At 36.8% G+C, this 23,207-nt stretch overlaps 3 protein-coding genes across 6 annotated transcripts in view; 2 read left to right on the top strand and 1 right to left on the bottom strand.

Annotated features, from left to right (window-relative positions):
* Positions 1 to 16,113, top strand: part of Gasp (Chitin binding Peritrophin-A domain-containing protein Gasp) — a 36,140-nt gene extending 20,027 nt beyond the window's left edge. The window contains exons 2-5 of one of the 2 annotated variants that reach the window (XM_087340677.1): positions 7,919 to 8,128; positions 11,155 to 11,343; positions 12,127 to 12,337; positions 15,512 to 16,113. In XM_087340677.1, coding sequence (XP_087196803.1) covers positions 7,919 to 8,128; positions 11,155 to 11,343; positions 12,127 to 12,337; positions 15,512 to 15,572 — 671 coding nt within the window. In that variant the 3' untranslated portion in view covers positions 15,573 to 16,113. Of the gene's footprint in view, positions 1 to 7,918; positions 8,129 to 11,154; positions 11,344 to 12,126; positions 12,338 to 14,024 lie in introns of both variants that reach the window. The other variant, XM_087340675.1, reaches the window with a different exon arrangement.
* LOC110834321 (protein obstructor-E) overlaps positions 1 to 21,347 on the bottom strand; it is a 241,000-nt gene extending 219,653 nt beyond the window's left edge. The window contains exon 1 of the mRNA XM_087340672.1: positions 21,177 to 21,347. The gene's annotated coding sequence lies outside the window, so the exon portion shown is untranslated. The remainder of the gene's footprint in view (positions 1 to 21,176) is intronic.
* LOC110838363 (hemolymph lipopolysaccharide-binding protein) lies at positions 16,262 to 20,171 on the top strand. Of its 3 annotated transcripts, none has more exons than XM_087340681.1 (3): positions 16,262 to 17,765; positions 19,027 to 19,434; positions 19,837 to 20,171. In XM_087340681.1, the coding sequence occupies exons 2-3, from the start codon at positions 19,035 to 19,037 to the stop codon at positions 19,992 to 19,994; spliced, it is 558 nt and encodes a 185-aa protein (XP_087196807.1). In that variant the 5' UTR covers positions 16,262 to 17,765; positions 19,027 to 19,034; the 3' UTR covers positions 19,995 to 20,171. The 3 variants fall into 3 exon arrangements, with proteins under 3 accessions (XP_087196807.1, XP_087196805.1, XP_021937186.2); XM_087340679.1 differs by having other exon boundaries at positions 16,262 to 18,704; XM_022081494.2 differs by having other exon boundaries at positions 16,262 to 19,434.
* Positions 21,348 to 23,207: the final 1,860 nt, after the last annotated feature.

The raw sequence follows: 23,207 nt of genomic DNA, 5'->3' as shown, positions 1-23,207 counted from the left end.
CTATTCTGATTCTGGACTTAACCCCAACCCTATACCGAAAGCACTAACACATGACGATCATGCAGACTACAACAAGTTCTCTGATAACGACGGAAGTCTGTTCTCAAATGCTGAAACACTTAACACACTGAAGATTTCTGTCTTCTGGGTTGTTGCCCTGATGACGGAGGCAGTATGACCTCCGAAACGTTGGTTAACATCGACCAGACTACACATCGCAAGAACACAGAAGACAGAAATCTTCATACTCATCGCCCTGATGAAGGAGGCAGTATGACCTCTGAAACGTTGGTTAATATCTACCAGACTACACGGCGCAACAACCCAGAAGACAGAAATCTTCATACTCATCGACCTGATGATGGAGGCAGTATGACCTCTGAAACGTTGGTAAACATCGACCAGACTACACAGCGCAACAACCCAGAAGACAGAAATCTTCATACTCATCGCCCTGATGATGGAGGCAGTATGACCTCTGAAACGTTGGTAAACATCTACCAGACTACACAGCGCAACAACCCAGAAGACAGAAATCTTCATACTCATCGCCCTGATGATGGAGGCAGTATGACCTCTGAAACTTTGGTAAACATCGACCAGACTACACAGGGCAACTGCCCAGAAGACAGAAATCTTCATACTCATCGCCCTGATGATGGAGGCAGTATGACCTCTGAAACGTTGGTAAACATCGACCAGACTACACAGCGCAACAAACCAGAAGACAGAAATCTTCATACTCACCGCCCTGATGACGGAGGAAGTATGACCTCCGAAACGTTGGTTAATATCTACCAGACTACACGGCGCAACAACCCAGAAGACAGAAATCTTCATACTCATCGCCCTGATGATGGAGGCAGTATGACCTCTGAAACGTTGGTTAACATCGACCAGACTACACAGCGCAACAACCCAGAAGACAGAAATCTTCATACTCATCGCCCTGATGATGGAGGCAGTATGACCTCTGAAACGTTGGTAAACATCGACCAGACTACACAGCGCAACAACCCAGAAGACAGAAATCTTCATACTCATCGCCCTGATGACGGAGGCAGTATGACCTCTGAAACGTTGGTAAACATCGACCAGACTACACAGCGCAACAACCCAGAAGACAGAAATCTTCATACGCATCGCCCTGATGATGGAGGCAGTATGACCTCTGAAACGTTGGTAAACATCGATCAGACTACACAGCGCAACAACCCAGAAGACAGAAATCTTCATACTCACCGCTGTGAAAACCTCAAACCATACACTTAACACGCTGTCGGCATATTTCAGACTCCTCAGTATTTCAAGCTATAATTCTGACCCCATTTTATACCATACTGCCCCATTTATAAATCCAGGTTACTTGAAAACATATATCAGAATGGACAAGATGCTACTGATAAATTGTCTGTCTGTTGCATTTTTCAATACATAAGTCACGCTACAGTACAATACAGAACGTTGCGGTACAAAATATCTAATTTTAAGCATATCTCAGTTCCAGATATATTAATATTCACATCACATTGCTTTATCCAATTAACGTGACGTAGACCTCGAGTAACAAGTTAAATAACCTTTTATTTCTCAAGAACTGGTCACGTCACCGCATTGAAAGAACCGGTCACTAGAAACACTGCTTAATCTCGTATGTTGTCAGCATCGTCCAGGTTTCCATCTTGGTGTTTTATGAGGTTCCGACTCTAGACTATACGCTGACTAGAATAATTAAGCACATGACGGCCGCAGATCAAGCTGTTTTTGTTACTTACATTATTATCTTACCTCTGACATCTCATAACAATTCATATCTAATTTGAGGTATTAATCATCATTCCGCTGAAGTTATTTGTTGAACAATTTTCTAGCTCAATAAATCTTTCTAAGGCTAAGAGTAAACTATTCTCACAGTTTCGAGCGTCAATTTCTGCATAATGAAATGTATACCAGTGGTATTCAACCTTTTTTGTTCGCGTACCCCCAGATATAATTTCTCTTCAACTTTGTACCCCCAAAGTTGTTGGTGTATAATTCAAGTTATACATAGTATATAATCTACATATAAAATAAATTAAATAAATTACATTACTGATTATTCAGTGTTTATCATAAAATAACATATTTTTTTTAAAATTTCACGTACCCCCTAAGATGTCTTCGCGTACCCCCAGATATAATTTCTCTTCAACTTTGTACCCCCAAAGTTGTTAGTGTATAATTCTATTTATACATATTATATAATCTACATCTAAAATAAATTAAATAAATTACATTACTGATTATTCAGTGTTTATCATAAAATAACATTTTTTTTTTAAAATTTCACGTACCCCCTAAGATGTCTTCGCGTACCCCCAGATATAATTTCTCTTCAACTTTGTACCCCCAACGTTATTGGTGTATAATTCAAGTTATGTATAGTATATAATCTACATATAAAATAAATTAAATAAATTACATTACTGATTATTCAGTGTTTATCAAAAAATAATATTTTTTTTAAAATTTCACTTACCCCCTAAGATGTCTTCGCGTACCCCCAGATATAATTTCTCTTCAACTTTGTACCCCCAAAGTTGTTGGTGTATAATTCAAGTTATACATAGTATATAATCTACATCTAAAATAAATTAAATAAATTACATTACTGATTATTCAGTGTTTATCATAAAATAACATATTTTTTTTAAAATTTCACGTACCCCCTAAGATGTCTTCGCGTACCCCAGGTTGAATACCACTGATATATACTATACAACATCAAGATTCCGAATACGAAATCACTCGATATGTTTTCCGCTCAATGTCTCACCTGTGAACCGTTTACGCCTATTATTTCTAGTATCACAAAACAGGTAAGATAAATTGCATTCAAAACTATCTTTCTGTTATTGATTTGCAATATTGTCCATAAAAACTTTGTTTAGAAGCAGAAACAAAAGTTATCTTAGCTACCGAGGAACATAAAATTAGAAAATAACTAACAGGAAGACGTGAGGCTGGGGAAAACTACGTAAAAAGCTTCATAATTCGTGATCTTCAAATATTTATAGGGTGGTCAAATGTATGTGCAAGGCGATGTTGGTCTCTTGGATTGTTCCTCCATGTCTTTTACGTGACTGCTAACGTTTCGGAGGAACGTGTAGCTTGTCTTTACCCTAATGACGTAGGCGACACGATCCTTCGAAATGCTGTTTACCATCTACAAGACCAAACGTCCTCAAAACCAGAACATCTTCATTGCCTTGATAACCTCAAATTTCATAAAAGAACGTATGATCTGAAGTTTTGACGACGACCAAGTATAATAAATTCTTCTTGAAGCCGTGAACTTTACGCATATAAGGAGAAAAGATGTAGAATGCCTTAGCATTTATTGAGGAATCACTAAGGACACCTTATGGTGCATTACAGAACTAAGAAGCGTTAGTAAGTGTCAATATTCACATATTTTCTCAGTAATGGTTACAGAATATTTAGTTATATTTATCTTAAATTTTTCCAAACTCTACAGCCAATATACAAATTTTGTTTCGTACAAAACAACAATATATTTTCTTAGTCCGGTGTTGTAAGCATTCCGTAAGCAACAGAGAAACAAACAACTTTATTCTTATGTTTCCTTGACAGTAAATTTAAACTCTGTTCTGCAATAGCACGTGTAGTAACTCGAAGTCAGTGGAAAAGCGACAGCGTAGGAACTGGGCGATGGTTACTCTTGCTACGCATAGGAGGTGTGCCAGTAGGTGCGGCCAGACTCCCATGTACCATAGGGTGAAGGAACTGAATTTAGGTCACTCCGTATACAGGATGAATTTTAAATCGGCCACTTCGGGACTGAATAAATTAACTGGAGCCACTGTATTAGACGATAAGCCTATAGTCAATTGCTAAAGTTATGAATGTGTTACATTTTTGTGCATGTAATAAACCGTTGTTTAATTCACTGTTAATTAGTAGACTTTTCGCAAGATATTCCGAACTATCTGGAAACTCGAGTTAGTTTGCATCTAATGATTCATTTTCACATAATTTACCCTAATTCTGAGATCATCAAAACTGTTTTCTCGCTACATAATTTCTCCTTCGTCCGGCTTCTTGAACAAGTCACGTAGCCTTCAACAAAATTTTTTTAAAAAACCTGATAATGTCAGCAACTTTAGTTTACAACTGTACATGTCATGAAGAGTTAATATCTGCTTCCAAGAGATGGTAAAGTTGCGTCATATTGTGATATAATAAATATATATTAAATAGTATTAAAAATATATTAATCTTTTAATTATCTTATATTGTGATTGACGGCCAATTTTAATATATTTTTAATACTATTTAAATAAATCACAATATGACGCACCTACAATATCTTATAAATATATATTATTTAAATCTTGTCCGTCTAATCACAATAAATTCTTATTAAATATTAAAATATTACAATAATTAACATTTAAAATATTTAAAATATTAAATGATGTTCTTTATCGAAATATTCGATTTACATTAGACCATCATTTTTCACGACATGTTTCAGTTCCTAAAAGAACTATCTTCAGGTGTATATAATTTTATAAAGATTCAAATCAATAATAACTTAAATACAATTTCTTAAATACAATTTCTATATTTCTATATTTTCTGTATTTAAGAAATTGTATTTAAGCTATTATTGATTTGAATCTTTATATAATTATATACACCTGAAGATAGTTCTTTTAGGAACTGAAACATGTCGTGAAAAATGATGGTCTAATGTAAATCGAATATTTCGATAAAGAACATCATTTAATATTTTAAATGTTATTGTAATATTTTAATATTTAATAAGAATTTATTGTGATTAGACGGACAAGATTTAAATAATATATCTTCTTCCAATTTTATAAATCAATAGAGGTACAACCTAAGACGCTTTAGATCTGTGGTTAGCATACTGGTTTCGTACTCGTTGGGTCGTGGGATCGAATTCTCATAAATCCAACCTGTTTCTTTTTTACCTTCAGGCATTGTTATTTTATATTATACGAAGAATTGTTCTCCAAATTTTTTTTATTTTCCAAAAACCTTTCACAGTACATCATTGTATGGCAATACTACAAAACTAAATAATTTCACATTTGTTCCCAAAATTTGTTTTCGTTTAACTGATTTTTGCTTACTAAGTCGTATACGCTTAGGCACAACGAAGGTTTCAGAATATGAGATTGCTCGTTCGTATTATAAACAAACACTACATATTCTGTTCGTTGAGATGGTAATAAATGGGTGTGATGTGGCATGTCACCTGTTTGAAATGGAAAGTCTGCCCTGGGGAGAAATTGTTACTTACAGAAAGACCACGAGGAAGAACACTGCTGACGTCATAGACAGTGACGAACAAAATGACTTGTAAATGTTTACACTTAGTCACTCTGAGGCAGGCATATAAAACTCGCGGCTATCAGCTATATGTGGCCTCTGTGATGTTCATACCACCCAAAAGAGTTATCGACTTTACAAGGTTTACGGCCCCAAACGTTGAAAATTTTAATAAATTATAAATGCAAAATTCCCGTCAAATTACTGATTTCGTGTTGCTGTTTATATTTAAATAAAATGAGTTTTTGTGTGCACCTGTGGGAAAATAGAGGAACGAAATATAAATATATTTTAACCTTAAGTCCTCAATTAGTTAAGGAAGGCACCCACGTGATTTTCCCCTGAATAGCCATGTTTTTCAACCGACCTTTAGCAGACACTGAGTTACATATGCGTGATATACTGTATTTTTTAAAGTACAGTTTTCATCGTTTGTAAATAATATAATACGTAGTAATAATGCAATGCATTCGAGAGACCTTCGTGTAGCATGGTAGACCTTAAAATTTCGATTTAATTAATGTTCACTGTGATAAACCTTCGAGTTTCATGCAAAACAGGGATTTTATTGACTAGCTGACTAAATCGTCAGTTTCTCAAGAAGGACTCTGTTTTTAAAAGCAATTTGTATAAGCACTTTAACATACAACCAGCCTGCCAGAGACACAGCCAACGCTAAGAAGTCGTTAATAAATTCGGAAGATGAATATTTGCTAGCTTAATGAATATGTCACTTAAAATTCAAGTTTGTCGAATGTTATATGTAGAGCCTTTCTACCTTACAATTACGTGAAATACTGAAAGTGAAAGCACATAACTTTTAAGAAAGGTCCAAGCTTTCACCCTCCATCCGGGTGTGTCAGGCACCGTTAGAATACAAAACACTTCAGACCTGTTTATCTAACGTCGTGTACATTAACGCCACACGACGACACATTACGATACAGCGCCTAACCTTAAGGCAACTTCTCCAGCATACTTGAAGGGTGTTAGTCTAGTCAAAGTGTTGCAGGCGTTTTGAAAACCCAATCGACAATACCAATTTAGTCTTTAGGAGGGTCGTAAAATGAAGAAGCTAGTTCCCTCAAATCGATTTCATATTATTTGAAACTACGGTTTCATCGAAAAATGTCCTCGTTCTAAATTATAACTGCGATGAGAGAACTGACGTATTAAGCAGAAGGATTGGGCTGATCTGAAGATCCTAACCTTGACGATGATGCAGTCCTATTTTTTTTTATTTAGTGTTCTGTCTGACGACAGGTCCATATGAACAGGATCCTTCCATCCTTTTCTCGGACTGGGACCTGTTCATATACGTTCTTGGCAGATGATCCAGAAGTGGTTTGCCATTGCCTTCTTCTGTGTGTGAATGGAGTAATTGTTGGGATGCCACGGAGAAACCGGGGAAGCCCCCGGACGAAAACCCCGTGTTGCCTATACCACGGCCTTGCCCAACACAAGTTATAAATTCGAGCACCGCCGGGAATCGAACCCGAGACCCCAGGATTACAAGGCCAGCGTTCTAACCGCTAGACCACCTCATCTTATTATTATTTAGTGTTCTGTCTGACGACAGGTCCATATGAACAGGATCCTTCCATCCTTTTCTCGGACTGGGACCTGTTCATATACGTTCTTGGCAGATGATCCAGAAGTGGTTTGCCATTGCCTTCTTCTGTGTGTGAATGGAGTAATTGTTGGGATGCCACGGAGAAACCGGGGAAGCCCCCGGAGGAAAACCCCGTGTTGCCTAGACCACGGCCTTGCCCTTGCTTAAGACACAGCAGATATTGATCAAAAAATACTGTATACTTGTTCAACCGTCTTCGTTGGAACTTTCAACAATCCTGCAGACTACCATATAGATTTGGTAGGATATCGTTTAAGCCAGAGACATTAACGGAAGCCAAACATCAATAATTTACAATTCCAACAAATTCCCCCGCAGTCACAAGAACCACTTTATCTTATCCTGAGTTAACTGAGTCCACTTGAGTACCCTGAGGACGACGACAAAGATCGTGTTTCCACCTTCCAACCACCGGACACGGCTGGTAACCCAAGAAGAATTCGTCATAACCGAATCCATCCCATAACTCGTTAAATAATATTTTCCCACCCAGGCCTAGATATGGTCATCTTCCCTTCAATTTTCTTGACTAAAACTTTCCCGTCTCCAGCATGTGTGCTATGCATCGATCTCGCATGCCCAGACTTGATCGCCGTTATAATATTAAAGAGGAGTACAAACTATGAAGCTAAATATTCGTGCCAATCCGACGAAGTTTTCGACATTACGTAACATGACTGCCATCCCTTATGGGAAGTCAGTGATTGTTTTATCAATATATTTATAACTAACCCTTGTATTTTGAGGTCTTGTCTAATCGCGGTCTGAGGACGAGGCATACCACGGTGATAAGAGACTCACTTAAGATTTATTTCACGAAACGAAAAATTCAATCCTGTCCACGACATCTCAATATATAGGCATCTTTTCGACGTTTTGATACTCTGTTATACCTCCTCCTGACTTCTTGTTTTATTGTTCCAGTATTTGCACAGGAGAACTTCAAGTGTCCTGACGACTATGGTTTCTACCCCCACTCTCACTCGTGCGACAAGTACTGGAAGTGCGACGGTGGCACCGCGGAGCTCAAGACCTGTGGCAACGGGCTTGCATTCGACGCCACAGACTCCAAGTTTCTGACGGAAAACTGCGACTACCTGCACAATGTGGAATGTGGTGATAGAACAGGCCTTGGTGAGACGAAAATCCTGAATTTTTATATTTTCAAAACCGATAAAAGGTAGCATGAATGACAACTACGTATGTTTGTTAATTACATTTAAAAGTGGAATGAAAATATTTTTATTTATTGATAAAGTTAGTTCCACATTGGGTTTCGGCTCTAAAAGTTACTTGTAACTGTAATTTACAGGTGTTATTAAGGCTTTGACCGGGATGTTCTTTTGTTAAATCTTATGTGGTACCGCCTGATTCGACTTCTAATGGTTAAGTGAAGTGTTTTCTTCGCGGTACGGTCTGGATTCGTAAATATTATGAAGACGAGCTTCGGCTTCAAAGGGTTAACCAGCTGATTTTCGTAATGGTGAGGTGTAGTGTTTTCTTCGCGGTATGGACTGAATTCATAAATAATATTCAGACGATCTTCGGCTTCAAAGGGTTAATACGACCTGTAGTGTTCTCGAAGGCTAAATGCAATTAAATATTGTCGGTCTATCGTTGAATGAAACTCCGAAGGTTTAGAGAGTTTGTTTGCCTCTGTCATCAGAGATGACATTTAAAATTTACGAGAATATTTTCCTACACAGATTCTTGCTTCGGATATTTCAAACAATAAATTGCAGTTTTATTTTTAACGTGTTCTAGTTAGGTTAACCATAAAATTCACTTGCTATTGGTTGGACAACAGATTCCTGTTTCCATTAAGGGTACAGATTTCACTCTTTGTCATCACGTCTGGAATTGCTATAGGATTCATCCGCCCTCATCCAATAAGCAAGTACAGTACGGAAGACTAGTTCCTCAAACGATAAAGCGGAGCTTGAAGCTGAACAACTAGGCCTACCTTACCCTAGTCTGAAATTTATGTAGCTTTATCTATTCCCATGTCCCAAGCTTTTAAGGCATAGTTTTTGTGCAAAGCCATAAAGTGCCTTTATGAAACAACGATAATTATCATGACAGGGGTCACAGTAATTTAATGTAATGTACAAAAATTGTGTGTATGTAAAAATATATAAACTACTTTTAAGTAATATTTAAATAAGTGCAGACATTTTGAAAACCACGTGTTCATAGCCAACATCTGCAATAAGTTACCATAGTTTCTACCATCTGCATCAGCTCCAGTGTAGTGGCAATGACTATTATTTTCACCTTTCTTAAAGCAGGTCTTTTGGGATGAATCTAGATAAAGGGTCGTACAGCATTCCTCAAGTAGAAAGACGACCCCATGTCCGAAGCCATGGTTTAAAGATCCCCGTATATTTTCTTCTATTTTATTTTCATTAGTTACAAGCCTCGTAATACTTTAAACGAATTTGAAACTGCTTTTATGTTTTCACGTAAAATATAAAAATTCTTTTACCAAATTTGTTGAAAGTTGTAGAGTTTTACAAGAAGTTCAAACTTGAAATAAGTATGTATTATGTAATATTTAATAAAATTCACTTTCATTTATCTTACCAACTGACGATATCAAAAACTGAGGCAGGATATTTGACCTCAGACGAACTCATGCAAGATCAAGACATTCGAATCACGTGCATTCTATTTGAAACCGTTTCACTCGATACGAAAAAATGTGAGTTACATTTAATGTTGCGTAATAAAAACACAGGGCCTATAAGTTATGTCACCAGTCTGACAAAACTCGTTCCCCTTCCAATAACCGTTATTGAGCAAGGTAACCGAACACAGAGGTGTGGCCTAATGATTAAAAGACCTCATTTGTATTTGGAAGTCCCGAGTTTGAATCTCGATCCGGAGACAGGCTATCATGACATGCTTTGTGACGCGCCTCAACAAGTTCCTCCTACATCCTTATCAATTTATCATTCCAAAATGATGCTATACAACGTATTTAGTTGAAGAGGAGGATTTGAGGTTTTCACGGCGGTGAGTCTGAAGATGGCTGTCTTCTGGGTTGTTGCGCCGTGTAGTCTGGTAAAAGTTTACCGACGATCATCGCCCTGATGATGGAGATAGCAAGGACCTCAGAAACGTCGGTAAACTTCTACCAGACTACACGGCGCAACAACCCAGAAGACAGCCATCTTCAAATACACGGATGGTATAGAATAGGTATGCATCGTCTACCCAGCAGATTTCATCTTAAGACACAACTACAGGCAAAACAGTTCTAGTACAGAACCTGGGCCAACGCTGTAAGATGCTGGAGTATTCTATCAAGCTATAGCACGTCTCTCAAATAGGATACACTTTAAAATTAAATTACGACCCTTGTTGTTAAAAATAAACCTAAAATGGCGACCAAAATAACGTTTTCATAACTTTAACTTTTAGCTCCCTGGTAGCAGAGCCCGCAGGTCCAACACCGACAAAACCAAAGCCCGCCATCGGCCACGATCCTGAGCCAACTCCCTCACAACCTCCACCTCCCTAAGATCCTTTCCATAGATATCTTGTAAATCTCCGTCGGGTGAAAGAGTGCAGTTTCATCGAATATTCGACTATGAATTCTGCGTGGGAGTAAAGAGTATTTCTTGTAGCTTATTACAGAAATATTTACGAAACACAATTCTGGGGAACAAAGTCTGTAATTTTGTACTAAAACATGAAAGCTATCATGAAATACCTTAATACGGCTCATTACTTCTTTACAAAAACCCTTGAAAAGGAATCAAAGGTACTTCTTCCTTCAACACCGGAGCTTATGAGAATGGCAATATAAGGACAAACAAATCGCATCTCCTACATGACATAAAGCGCTCGTTTCCTGGGAAGAATTCCGTCTATAATGAACAAGAAGTTGATTATTTATCGACAGAATCATTGGCATATTCATCGCCCTGATTACGGAGGCAGTATGACTTCCGAAACGTTGGTAAACATCGACCAGACTACACAGCGCAACAACCCAGAAGACAGAAATCTTCATACTCATCGCCCTGATGACGGAGGCAGTATGACCTCTGAAACGTTGGTTAACATCGACCAGACTACACAGCGCAACAACCCAGAAGACAGAAATCTTCAGAATCGTACACTTATACGCATTTTCGCTGTTTTTTCTTTTCCAGAACCTGCTATCACCGCCCCCCACTGTCCTCGCCTGTACGGCATCTTCGCTGACGAGGCGAAATGCGACGTGTTCTGGAACTGCTGGAACGGCGAAGCCAGTCGCTACCAGTGCTCCCCCGGGTTGGCTTATGACCGCGAGGCGCGTGTCTGCATGTGGGCCGATCAGGTGCCAGAGTGCAAGGTGGAAGGTAGGTACTTCCACACCATACACGGCAAAAGGGCGAAATTCAACACGAATTCTGATAAAACTGTCTTTAAAACACACAAAGAAATATTCGAAATTGTGGGTTAGGTTTAAGCCGAGATTCGAAACCGGGACCTCGCAAATACGAAGAAGTGCCAACGACTCGTCTATCAAGTTCGGTGTCACGTGTCTTGCATGGTCATTGATGATAAATAAGTTACAGGCTTAAGTAGAAATTATTTACGAGCTATTTTTGTATGTTCAAATGGATACTGAAAATTAAATATTATACTGGACAGTTTCTGTTAATGAAGTAATTAAATTTTTCATTCACATTTTACACTGATTTCAGTACAGACTAGAAATAGATGGAAAATTAATTAAAATTAAATACCTGTCGATAGTTCTGTAGAACCTTGCGTTACTAAAATTCAGATATTAATTTGAATTACAAAGTAACCCCCTAATTTCCCCAGTATGATCCATCTACTTCGAATAACGTTTTACACCACACTCAGGAACTTTTTCCTTTCGTCTTACTGCAAAAAATTTGTGATGGCGAAACCCATAAACAAAACGTCGTCACTAAGTGGTTAATACTCATTCTTCATATTCGTGAGGTCCCGGGCTCATATCTCGGTTTGAAGATTGGCTGCCCTGACTGTTTCACCCGGTTGGTATCACCGCACCTCAAATTAGCCCACAAATGCTTCCCTTCACATCCCGCCCAATCCGTTGACACAATTTGATCTGAATTACTGATGGCTCTGTTAAATGCGTGTTACAGAGGTAGCAGGAGGTTTCTCATGCCCTGCCCCTGGAGAACTTGCTAACACCGGTTCCTTCTCCCGACACGCGCACCCTGACGATTGCCGAAAGTACTACATCTGTCTGGAAGGCGTTGCAAGAGAGTACGGGTGTCCTATCGGTACAGTCTTCAAGATTGGAGACTCTGATGGCTCTGGTAACTGCGAGGATCCTGAAGATGTTCCTGGCTGGTGAGTATCTTCCCTTCGCATTCTCCATTTTATCCTTTATTTGTCTTACAGGCCTATTCGAGCATTACGGTTGCAAATAGACTTAATCTCAGTACTGGACCAGTTTTATATTTCCTAACTGACAGGGAGTAGACATGAAGTAACTTTTAACAAAACATCTGTAGTGCTTACAAGAAGAGATCAGATATACCGTTATTAAAACACTTTCAAAAATATCCATTTCATGCAGAAATCAATCTGTGCGCAATACAATACGTAATGTGCCTAGGTTATGGTAGCAAAAGGACTTTGGGTAAACACCAAATAAATTCTGAGGACTTTTCTTACCCTTCTTCTGGTATTCAGGAAAATACTACTTAGATAGCACCCAAAAAAATATATCATAATTTATATACAACCTGATTCATCATTATTTTCACAACTTCTATAAAATTCCGATACCACGGGAAAAATACACAAAATAAAGCAATTACAAAGTCCTTTTAGACATTGGGAAATACAACTTTTAGATATAATTTCTGTCTGTAGACGAAATTGCTGTCATGAATATGCATCCATCCACTGTTACATACTTCTACAGCATCAAAGTGATCTCAGATCATGGAAGACTACACAGCTTTTGCGACCTACTCTGTACCTGATTTGTACAGAAAATCCCCACATACCTATTCCACTCCTTCACTGATTTTGTTCCCAGAACATAATTTTAGTAACCACTATATTATATTATCAACATTACATACATAAAACGTTTTTTCATACTGTATAAATAATCATGAACCTTAATCTATTCTAGTTTAGCATAGATTAAACTTAGAGTGCTTCTAGTCCATTTCAAAGATCGCTAAAACTATAATATATTTCGTTTCTACGCCTTTTGATTTCTGGAATGTGATTATGGTGGTAACCTGTGCATTCAGTCTTTAATTCTTCATTGTTTAATATAACTTTAATTGACATACTTGTGTATATGCAATTTGCTTATAACCTCATATAATCATCTATTTATATCTTAAACCACAAGACTAATTTCAATAATTCAAAAATAAATTATTTAAAATTTCATTACTCCAAATCAGCAAATGGATGTAGAATCCCTTGCATTATTATCAAGAGATTCCAAGTTTTCATTCTATGAAACGCACAATATTTATTAGCATAACAGTCCAAGTTAAAATGTTTGGAAATGTTACGTTTGTTCATTAAAAAGTTACTGGTCAGAATAAAAGATTGAGAGAAATTTATGTCTAAATATTTATTAAGCATTGTACATAGTTTTATTAATATTCTATTAATAAATTACCACCAAACACTGAACAAAGCCAATATATACTCTGTCTTCAATGACAAACTTGCAGCTGAAAAAAAAAAAATTCTATATATAACATCGTTTCTAGAGGCTTGTCTTAAATTTGAAATTATTCAATGATTCCAGTAACTTTTCAATTGGAAGCTATAGTACTTTAATTTCTTGCTACTTTTAAATGAACTTATAAGTACCTTAATTTTATATAAATACTTATTCTAACAGGTGAGCATTTTAGGCTTTTAATTGAACATCATTCTGGGTATTAGACGGTACTTAAAATGCCTGTGGGGGCAGCATTTGCGTGCACAATTATCATTCTCACTTTTGTTTTCTATTTATCTTTTCCACTTCTACCTCTAATCATTACCACCACAACAGCGAAGACTACTACGGCGACCTGGACCTCAAGAGCATACGGAAGAGCGAACTTCTAGCAGGACTGAACAACTCACAGGGACGCAGTTCTCCCCCGGCCTCAGCTCCCAGCAAACCTAGCAAACCCCGTCCCCAGGGAAACCAAAATAGACCCTCTCCTCCACCATCACAAGGAGGAGAAGCTTAAAAATGCCATTAATTCTCTTAATTCACTTAATCTAGTATTAAAATAATCAACAAAATTAAATAAACATCTGTGCAAGAACTGAAATCATCTTCCAGCTACTTCTGTGGTCTTAAAACAATAAAGACTACATCCAGTTTCTTTGATCATCATTTTAATAGGCTAGTTCTATTAGCCTTCCATTCTTAAAATACACGAGACCAGAAATATCTCTCTTCAACTAAACTTCAACTTCAGCTACGTATAAATCTCGAATTCCAAAACACTCTTATTGTTTACAGAAATTACTGTTTGTCACTTTAAGAACTCATTTTGTTACCTCCATCATTGCCCAAAGTCTTAAAGTAAACTACAAATATTATATATGTATAATGACATAAAAATTTCTCTAAAGAACTTCAGAGAGTACAAGAATATGGCCATAATATAAAAAAAATTATAAACATATTTTGATATTTATTAGGAATATTATAATCACCAGGAAAAAGTTAAACTGATGCTGTTTCCATGCCTGTAAAAAAAAAATCTTCCTGGTTCCTACCAGAGACATCTGTTCATATTTCCCCCAGTAATAAGCAAGAAAGTATTAATTTTACGTAAGTGCATGCCCGTGGTGAATATTTCAAAGCTTTACGCACGTCAATGTAACATCAAAACGTTCATATAACAATCTATCGTCCCTTGAGACTGTGGAGAATGAACACTACGAAATGGCACAAGATTCAAGAAACCCTTCTAAAATTATTATTTACTCCAATGTGCTGAAGAATTCCCAATCTGAAAGAACAGTTGATGCCACATGTATGCTCCTGTTTCTCCTTAATGTACCAGAAGGTAGTATACAACCTAATTTTGTTATTATTAATCTGTGTTCAAAATTCGTAATCTGGTCTTTGAAATGTCATAAATGTAAACGCACTTGCCATATCATAGTAACATTAATTAAAACATACTTTTTAGGCTGGACCAATGTGCAGTATTCTGAGACACTAGAAATAATCGTAATAATTCTCATGTAATATATATACATATCATGTGAGAATCTGATAGAATATGAGTCCATAAATTATTACTACAATAGAATACGAAAAATATAGTATTACAGAATTGTAGTTATCAAGATTGAAGAAATATCGTAATTAAAATTAGATTATTATGACATCGTAAAAATTTGTTAAAAGTAAAAAAAAAAAAGATTTGAACTACACAGAAAACTGCATTTTTGGTCACCATTAGTTCTAAACATTCAACAAATGAGAGTTTAATCTAGAAAAAGTGTTGTCTTCTATTTCACGAAAACCTGCAGTGAAGACTACTACGGTGAACTAGATCTGAAGGCACTTAAAAAATTGGGATTTAAGAAGTGAACAGAATTACGAGAGTAAAAAATATACTGGAACAAAAATCTCAAATCCAAAGTTGTATCATGGAGCATCAGATGTGTAGTAGTACTGTACTCATTACAACACACCAAACAGCAGCAGACTGCAACATCCGACTGACAATTTTATTTTACTTCTTAACGAACTGAAGTGATTACTTGATTCAAAAGTACAGTGGATTCTTTCAAAAAAAAAATATATACGCACATTTATAATATATATATATCGCAGGTTGATGTATCTTATACAGAAACATGTTTTCTTTAGAGTTTGTCTTCCTTCCCATGACAGAGTAAAAGAGTATTGTATGCATGTTACATTAAAGTCTCCCACCCAATAGTTTTCATTGAATTGACTGCTACCAACCATACAGTCAGCTGTGTAGTTGCCTCACTGCTCACAATGCGGATTATTTTACTGTCAGAAATTGTTTACGAGTTATTTAAACTACAATGTGGGTTTGAACAACCAAGTATGTATGCCACCTGTGTGCGTTGTTTTTGTAAATAAAATGTCGTCTTTATAAGTGTCTTTAATTCTGATCTTCATCAATCCTTAAAAAACCTAGCGTACAATCCTCATTGGCTGTTGAGAACTCACGTCAGTTACACACATGAACTTCCCGATTTCATTTATCCATGTCTCGGGCACGTAGAAGTGTTAACCCCATGACAGAATCACTCTGCCATTAACTCTTTATTGTCCAACCAACATATATTATTTGATACCAAACCAAGAAATGCCAACCTGACTCCTAATAGGGACAATACATCTGTAATATCTGTCACCAAATTGCATGCTTCAAGGCCACGAATGGACTTCGCCCCTGACCCTTGGAGTACAGCTCTAATTCAACAATAAATCTTTACAATGATGCAAGTTCTGAGCCTGCAATCTGCTGCTTGAGCTGTAATAACGTATAATTTTGATATGACCTTGAAATATTGAATTTGGTGATGGCTACCTAGCCACTAAAGCAAATGCTAACCCAAATACCACAAAATCAACACAGAAGAAGCCTGAGACCTAAAGAGTTTCAGATTTTAGAATTTTCTGGATTTTGGATTTTTTCAACAAACATAATCCATAAAGTCTCTTGAATTTATTGGGTCACGAAGTTCTTACTCCAAACATCTCATGCTATTTGAACGAACCAACCGAAAATTTAAATTTCGACGATGTCCAATCAATTCTAACAACACGTCATCTGACCTCTTCAATTTCATCAATAACTGGGTCTTTCTGTTTTATACAAAGTGACAAATTTCCTCTTCGTATTTCCGCAGTCCTCATAACTCATTGTTGGCCCTACAAAAGACGATAAACTTTTGAAACCGGACTGTGCGATTATCGACTAAAGTTGCTTCCTTCTTATGTGATCAGTGGGGCTGCAAAAATATAACACATCCTCCTACAAATCTGTTAAACAAAGGAAGTGATATATTTGCAGGACACACAGACTGCTCGAAATAGATTAGATACGTCGTCAGGATTGGGACTGAAGATGCAAATGTTCGTTCCATTCACGCAGTTCTTATCTTCGTATGTGAAGAACAAATTGACAGCAACCTTCCCAGCAAGTAACAGAATACAAAATTTAAATAACTAGTAGTAACCCAATATACTATGCCGCAAGGAATTTGTTGATTTAATTATACTTGAACGTGGCATAACACAGGCCCATTTATTGTTCAGAAGTTTAATAACATCCCAACAGTCCTATTTGTTAAACTTTAGAAAATCTCTATTGTTATGTTGACAGTTTTATTTTACTTGTTTTTTTAAAAAAAAATATTTTCTTGAGACCAATGGCACTTCTGTGTCTACGTGACTTTAAATATAGATCCAATTAATCTAAACCGTCATGTCATACGAGGAAACTTACAACTTCCCTATGTTATCATCAGTACAGTACGCGACTGTAATATTGAGTCTTGTAAGGAATGCAGACTTTCATGGGTAAGAATTACAATCAGACGCTTCGGCCTGGTTAGTTACGACACCAGACCAGTAAAATTTGAGGGTCAGGTAGATTTATTTTTAAATATAACACAACAACGACATATTTTCATCACTGTTATTAAACTACGTAACTTATTATTGTGAAGCAATTGTTTGAGAGATTTAATAATACTGTATTTCGTCACGAATTGACGTACAGGCCAAGATTTTCCACTGGTAAGTATATTAAAAATATAGGAACACGTTTTGTCATTATATTTGCAGTCACGTTATGATTACAAAGAGTAATGTGTTAATAGCGGTTGAAGCTTTCAGAGCAAAGCAAAGTCTACTTGATGATAAAATTCGTTAATATAATACTTCTGTTTCCATTGGTTTAATGTTAATCTCTCGAATATTCTGGAATGCTACAAATCAGAATTACTTTTAGATTAAAATTGGGGGATGCTTCCTAATAATCCATTCCGAATTACTTTTCTTTCGTTGTCCTAGCAAGACCGGAAACGTGTTAGTTTAAACAAGGGCACACAGACCTTCGATATGCGCTCTTAACACCTTTTGATTCTGGAAGCTCAAAGCTAAGAGAGAAATTTCCCGCCTTTTGTGGAAACTAAAGCTTAATTGCAACCTACCCTGAGCCAGATTAACCCAATTTATGACCTCTAAACCAATTTCCCTAATTTTAAATTTAACATTATCTTCCCATGTGCGTCTGGACCTTCCGAGTGGTCGCTTTCCTTCAGGATCAATATTAATTTATCATCTCCCTACGCATTCTACATGCCCCACCCATCGCACACTCTTTGAATTGGTCATCTTGATACTTCTTGGTAAAGAATATAAAGTAGGAGCTCCTCATTATGCAGTTTTCTCCAGGATCTTTTCCAGACTCTCAGTCCTTGGCCTTCCCGACACGTGCTAAACCAAGCATCACGCCCATACGTAACTTAATCTTTATGTTCTCAGATTGCGGACTGGAGGCGAACTATTCTGAACTGGATGGTAGCAAGCATTCCTCATGTTTGGTCTACTCTTAATTTCCTCGTGAACCGCGAATTGCTATCGTCGTTACGTTTCTTAAATAATATAAGCATTAAAAAATATAAATTCTACAATTGACTACGTTTGGGAGACTGGATCTTTCTCCGTTTGAAGGTATGTTATAGTCGGCGTAGTAGTTTTTGGCCGGTGGAATTTTCAAGGGGAAGGCTAGGAGCGAGTCTCTTGTGCGATAGTATAATGCTGACTGCGCTGAGGAGCTTATCGGACTGAACGCCCAACCAAAAGAAATGCACTGACCGTGCCACCTCAGGTACACAGACTAGGCCCGCCCGCCAGCTCCGCTAGCCTCTCCACCGGCCAGAAACTACTGCGCCTGTTATACCTAAACTGTGGATCCCGTCTGATAAATCACTACGATGCTATTAATAGGCTATAATGTGGAGCTGGTATTATAAAAAAAAACGTATGGCCACAGGTGTTAACATGAAGGCGTTCAAATGGATTATTCTGACTACAGTCTCAATACTGGCTTGTGGTGTTCGATGCGTCACGTGCGGAAATGCTAGCGATCACCACGCAGACAAAAACTGTGACCTGAGTTTTGAGAAGACCGACGTGTCAGTGAAAACGTGGGAATTAAATCTGTTGGCCAGTGGTTACCAGCTGCGTACAAACTTGGGATACTACAAACTGTACACGACTTCCTTGAAATGGGGTCAAGCGTGGAAAAAGTGCGAAGCCGACGGAACTCATCTTCTGATCATAAACTCGGAAACAGAAGCTCAGGCAGTTAGGGAAATTGTGTCCTCATATCCTTCTCAATACGCTTACATCATTGGTTTCCATGACTATTTCCTAGAAGGCTATTATGTTTCAATTCACGGTAAGTGAAAATAATTTTAATATCAACAAATTTTAAAGACAGCTAATTCCTTTCAAATGTTAATAAATTAACTGTCAGGAATTGTTACCTAATGGTTATGAAATTTAGATATTCACCTCACTGAATACATCCTTAAACACTGCTTAAGTCAACAGCTTCACCGCCATAATAATTTCAGATCTCAGAGCCCAGGTCAGGGAGAGATTACAGACCCTACGCTAATATGGTGAATGGTTACAACAACATTTATTACAGCTATTGTTGACAAACTGAATTTAATTATTACGAGCTAAATTTAGTGCTATGAAATACACAGATGCAGTAAGCAGGTGGCATTTGTTTATAATGTTTCGATTTGGCTGACAGTCTTTGCAGTTAATTTTACTGTGTCTGTTTCCTTAGGAATGAGATTGGAAGACGAGGGATACAGCAAATGGGGAAGTGGACAACCTGACAACTGGAAAGGCTCAGAGCATTGTGGGGCCATGAGAAAAGATGGATCACTAGCAGATGTCCACTGCACTTACTCTATGTGGTTCATCTGTGAGCATGAGATATGAATCTTTGCAGCTGTCATCAGACTTCCATCACAGACTGGATTTTAATAAGTAAAATCAAGTCACATCAACAAGAATGAGAAAGTTTTCTCCAATGGAGTACACTTGTTTTACAAATGTCTTTTGCTAGTTTGTAATCTATACCAAATATTATTTTGATAATAAAAAATCAAGGAATAAGAGTTTTTTTAACATACTGATCCTGCATGTCTCAATACGAACATATTATTTCTATCAAACAATCATAATGAATAGCCAATACGAAGGAGATTCATCAAAAAACTTGGCAAAGTCAAAGCAAAACCAGAAATTGTTTGCTGGTTAGAAAACAAATCTCTAAGAATTCTGTAATTTTTAGGCATTTTAAAAAAATGTTACAATTTTTTTTCTTACTCCTAAGAATAATAATGAACTAAAAATAATAACCAGAAAAGAAGAAGATGAAAACTCATGATCAAAATCATAATTTAAAACTGGGGTAAATGAGTCACCCTGTCGAACCATCTGTGTTAAAAATATTGACACAAGAAGAAAATCAGAAACTGATCTATGGTCAATTACAAGTAGGCAGTAAACTACATCTGCTATTATAAATTTTTCACCCAACAAATTCATCACTGATAAATGATCATATTTTAAAAATATAATTTCACAGTGTTATTTTAATTATTTCATAATACAGCTCTAATTTATAGCAGATTAAATTATCATCTTTATGAGAAAAATTAAGCTCTTTCCTTTCACCAGACATCCCTTCTCATTCAAACTTGTTTCCTCTTCAGAATTTAAAAGGAGTTTACAAAATTTCAGGAGGTCTCGATTACAAAGTGATATTAGATGTATATGCAAAATCCTTAATCAGTGGTGATGCTTACTGAAAATATTTAAAACTTCCAGCAATAATGCCACTCAGTTTGACTCAACAGCCCTGTTTATAAATATAATTTGATCAAATTTACACCATACAAACTCTTTGATATATATTCTTCCTTAAATTCAAAAACAACAATCAGTATTATTATACCCACATTTAGCGTTATAGCTTTTAAAAGTGGCCTAGTAGATCACAGAAATCTCTCTATAATCCACTCAGTACACAAATAGATATATATATGTGTGTGTGTGTGTGTGGTGTTAAGTGAAATGAGAACCTTAAAACGAAAAACAGAAAAATCGAGAACTTACATTGTGCAGCTGTAGGCGAAAGAAGTCATCAGTAAGGGTTAAGGTTGATTCACAATTAACTACACAACGCGGGCAAGACCCAACAGGGCCATTAGCACACATTCACACACAACAAAAGACACGACTAAACACAACTACTTTCTTCAATTGCTTCCATTAGTTTCGTGTTATTGCCAATGATGAAGAGAAACGAAAATCACAGAAAAACAAATGAAGACATGCGCCAGTCTATTGCAAAGAAGAAATGGGAATGCTTTCCTTTGTAAAAGAACTTGTGAAAGATTCTGTCAGATTTCATCAATGTTTTTAATCCATGTTGTTGTTTTTTCATCTTTGACAGAAGAAGATCTTAAGAAGAAACATACTACACTTTGCGAAACGGTCTCACCCAAAGAAAAATTAGCAGGTTGCTCAGAAAGTAAACACGAAGTCATTGAAGGGCAAATAGTGGCTCTTAGTAATTCAATATAAGCCTTATCCATCGTGTGTCGCAGATGCTCACTATAAATTCGTAAAGAACTGTGACGGAGGAATATTTTCAAATTATAAAATGGGGAATGCCCTTGAAAGGAAAAGACTGAATAGTCCTGAACAAAAGCCACCTTGTAGCCGTTCGGCTTGCAAGTTCTAATGATTTCAAGAGCTACTGGAAGGGTCTCTCAAGTGAGGTTCCAGACTGAGAAAGACACCCTGGTCTTCCAGGTTAGGGGTTAGGCATTGGGTTAAACAACCCAGCCCCATAAAAACAAAATTTGTTGAGAAGACAGTAAAATTTAAATCCCAACCGGACGAATGTTTGGGGTTACGACTTGGGTAAAGATCTAGGAAGACGAAAACAGATATACAAATTGCTACCTGGAATGTTCGTTCGATGTCCCAACCTGGGAAAATGAATTAAACTTGACAATAAATTATGAAGTTTGGTATATGTTGTGACCCTGCAAGAAATTAGATGGAAAGGGCAAGGGCAAATAAATTAGAGAATATTAATTATTTTTCAGTGGACTTGAAAATACAACTGGACAGGATTTATGATTAATAATAAGATGAAAAACATATCTGAAGATGTCCTCAAAACCTAACAATACGTGATTTTAATTTTGAAGATGTTGAACATTTTACATATTTGGGACTGGACAAAAGAAATAAAATGTTGAAAAACATTCATTTTAAAACTATGAGAGCAAACCATGCATATTGTGCACATACTACACTTTTGTCAGGAAACAATAAATTAAAAATATGTACAACTCTAATAAGACCTATTCAGAGTTACGGGTTAGAAACTTGGACAATGACTTCAGAATAAATGAAGGTCCTTAGAATATTTGGTTAACACTCCTGCTTCGTATTCGGGAGGTCCCGGGTTCAAATCTCGACCAGGAGACTGGCTGTTCTTACTGAGGTTTTTCGTGGATTTCCTCCCCTCACTCTCTCCTGCATATTAAATAATTCTCACACACATTATATGGCAAGGAAGCACTCTTAAACATTTAAGAGCTCTGCCACATTCAGTTTCATAGTTTGACATTTTATATATACACATGAAGGCAACAACCTAACCTAAAATGTGTATGCAGCAAGCTTCACTATGCAGGATGATCTCTCAGCAGTTCAGCATCACTTACAGATGAAAGAGTTACTCTTTCTAACCTCTCGGGGACTTGGAGAAAATTTAATGTTAATGTGAACCATTGGATCTGAAATTAGCCCCTTTAATTTCATCTTTCATTATCACGATTTTTAGGCATGAACATACAGGAAAGGAGTAATCCATATCTAACCTTTATCATCCATGTGTTGTACCTTAGCATGTGCATTGCACTAGCATACTACTAATAAAATAACCTTAAATTTTAAAGTCTGACTGGCAGCTACCCAACATTGGGCTTTAAATCTCCTATTTACATAAATTTAAGGTTAAGGTACTGATATTTTTGTTGCACTCTAGGTCAACTGCTTTCACAGACCATGCCAAAACGTTGAATTGTTCCAGTATAACTGGTGAACAATGTTCACACACTACAAGAC

Source organism: Zootermopsis nevadensis, unplaced genomic scaffold (assembly GCF_977971745.1).
Source record: "Zootermopsis nevadensis isolate Lab colony 2312 unplaced genomic scaffold, Znev_1.0 Znev_ptg000061l, whole genome shotgun sequence".
In the NCBI taxonomy this organism is placed as follows: Eukaryota; Metazoa; Arthropoda; class Insecta; order Blattodea; family Termopsidae; genus Zootermopsis; species Zootermopsis nevadensis.
The sequence above is the reverse complement of the archived record's forward strand: the minus strand, read 5'-3'. Positions and strand labels throughout refer to the sequence as shown.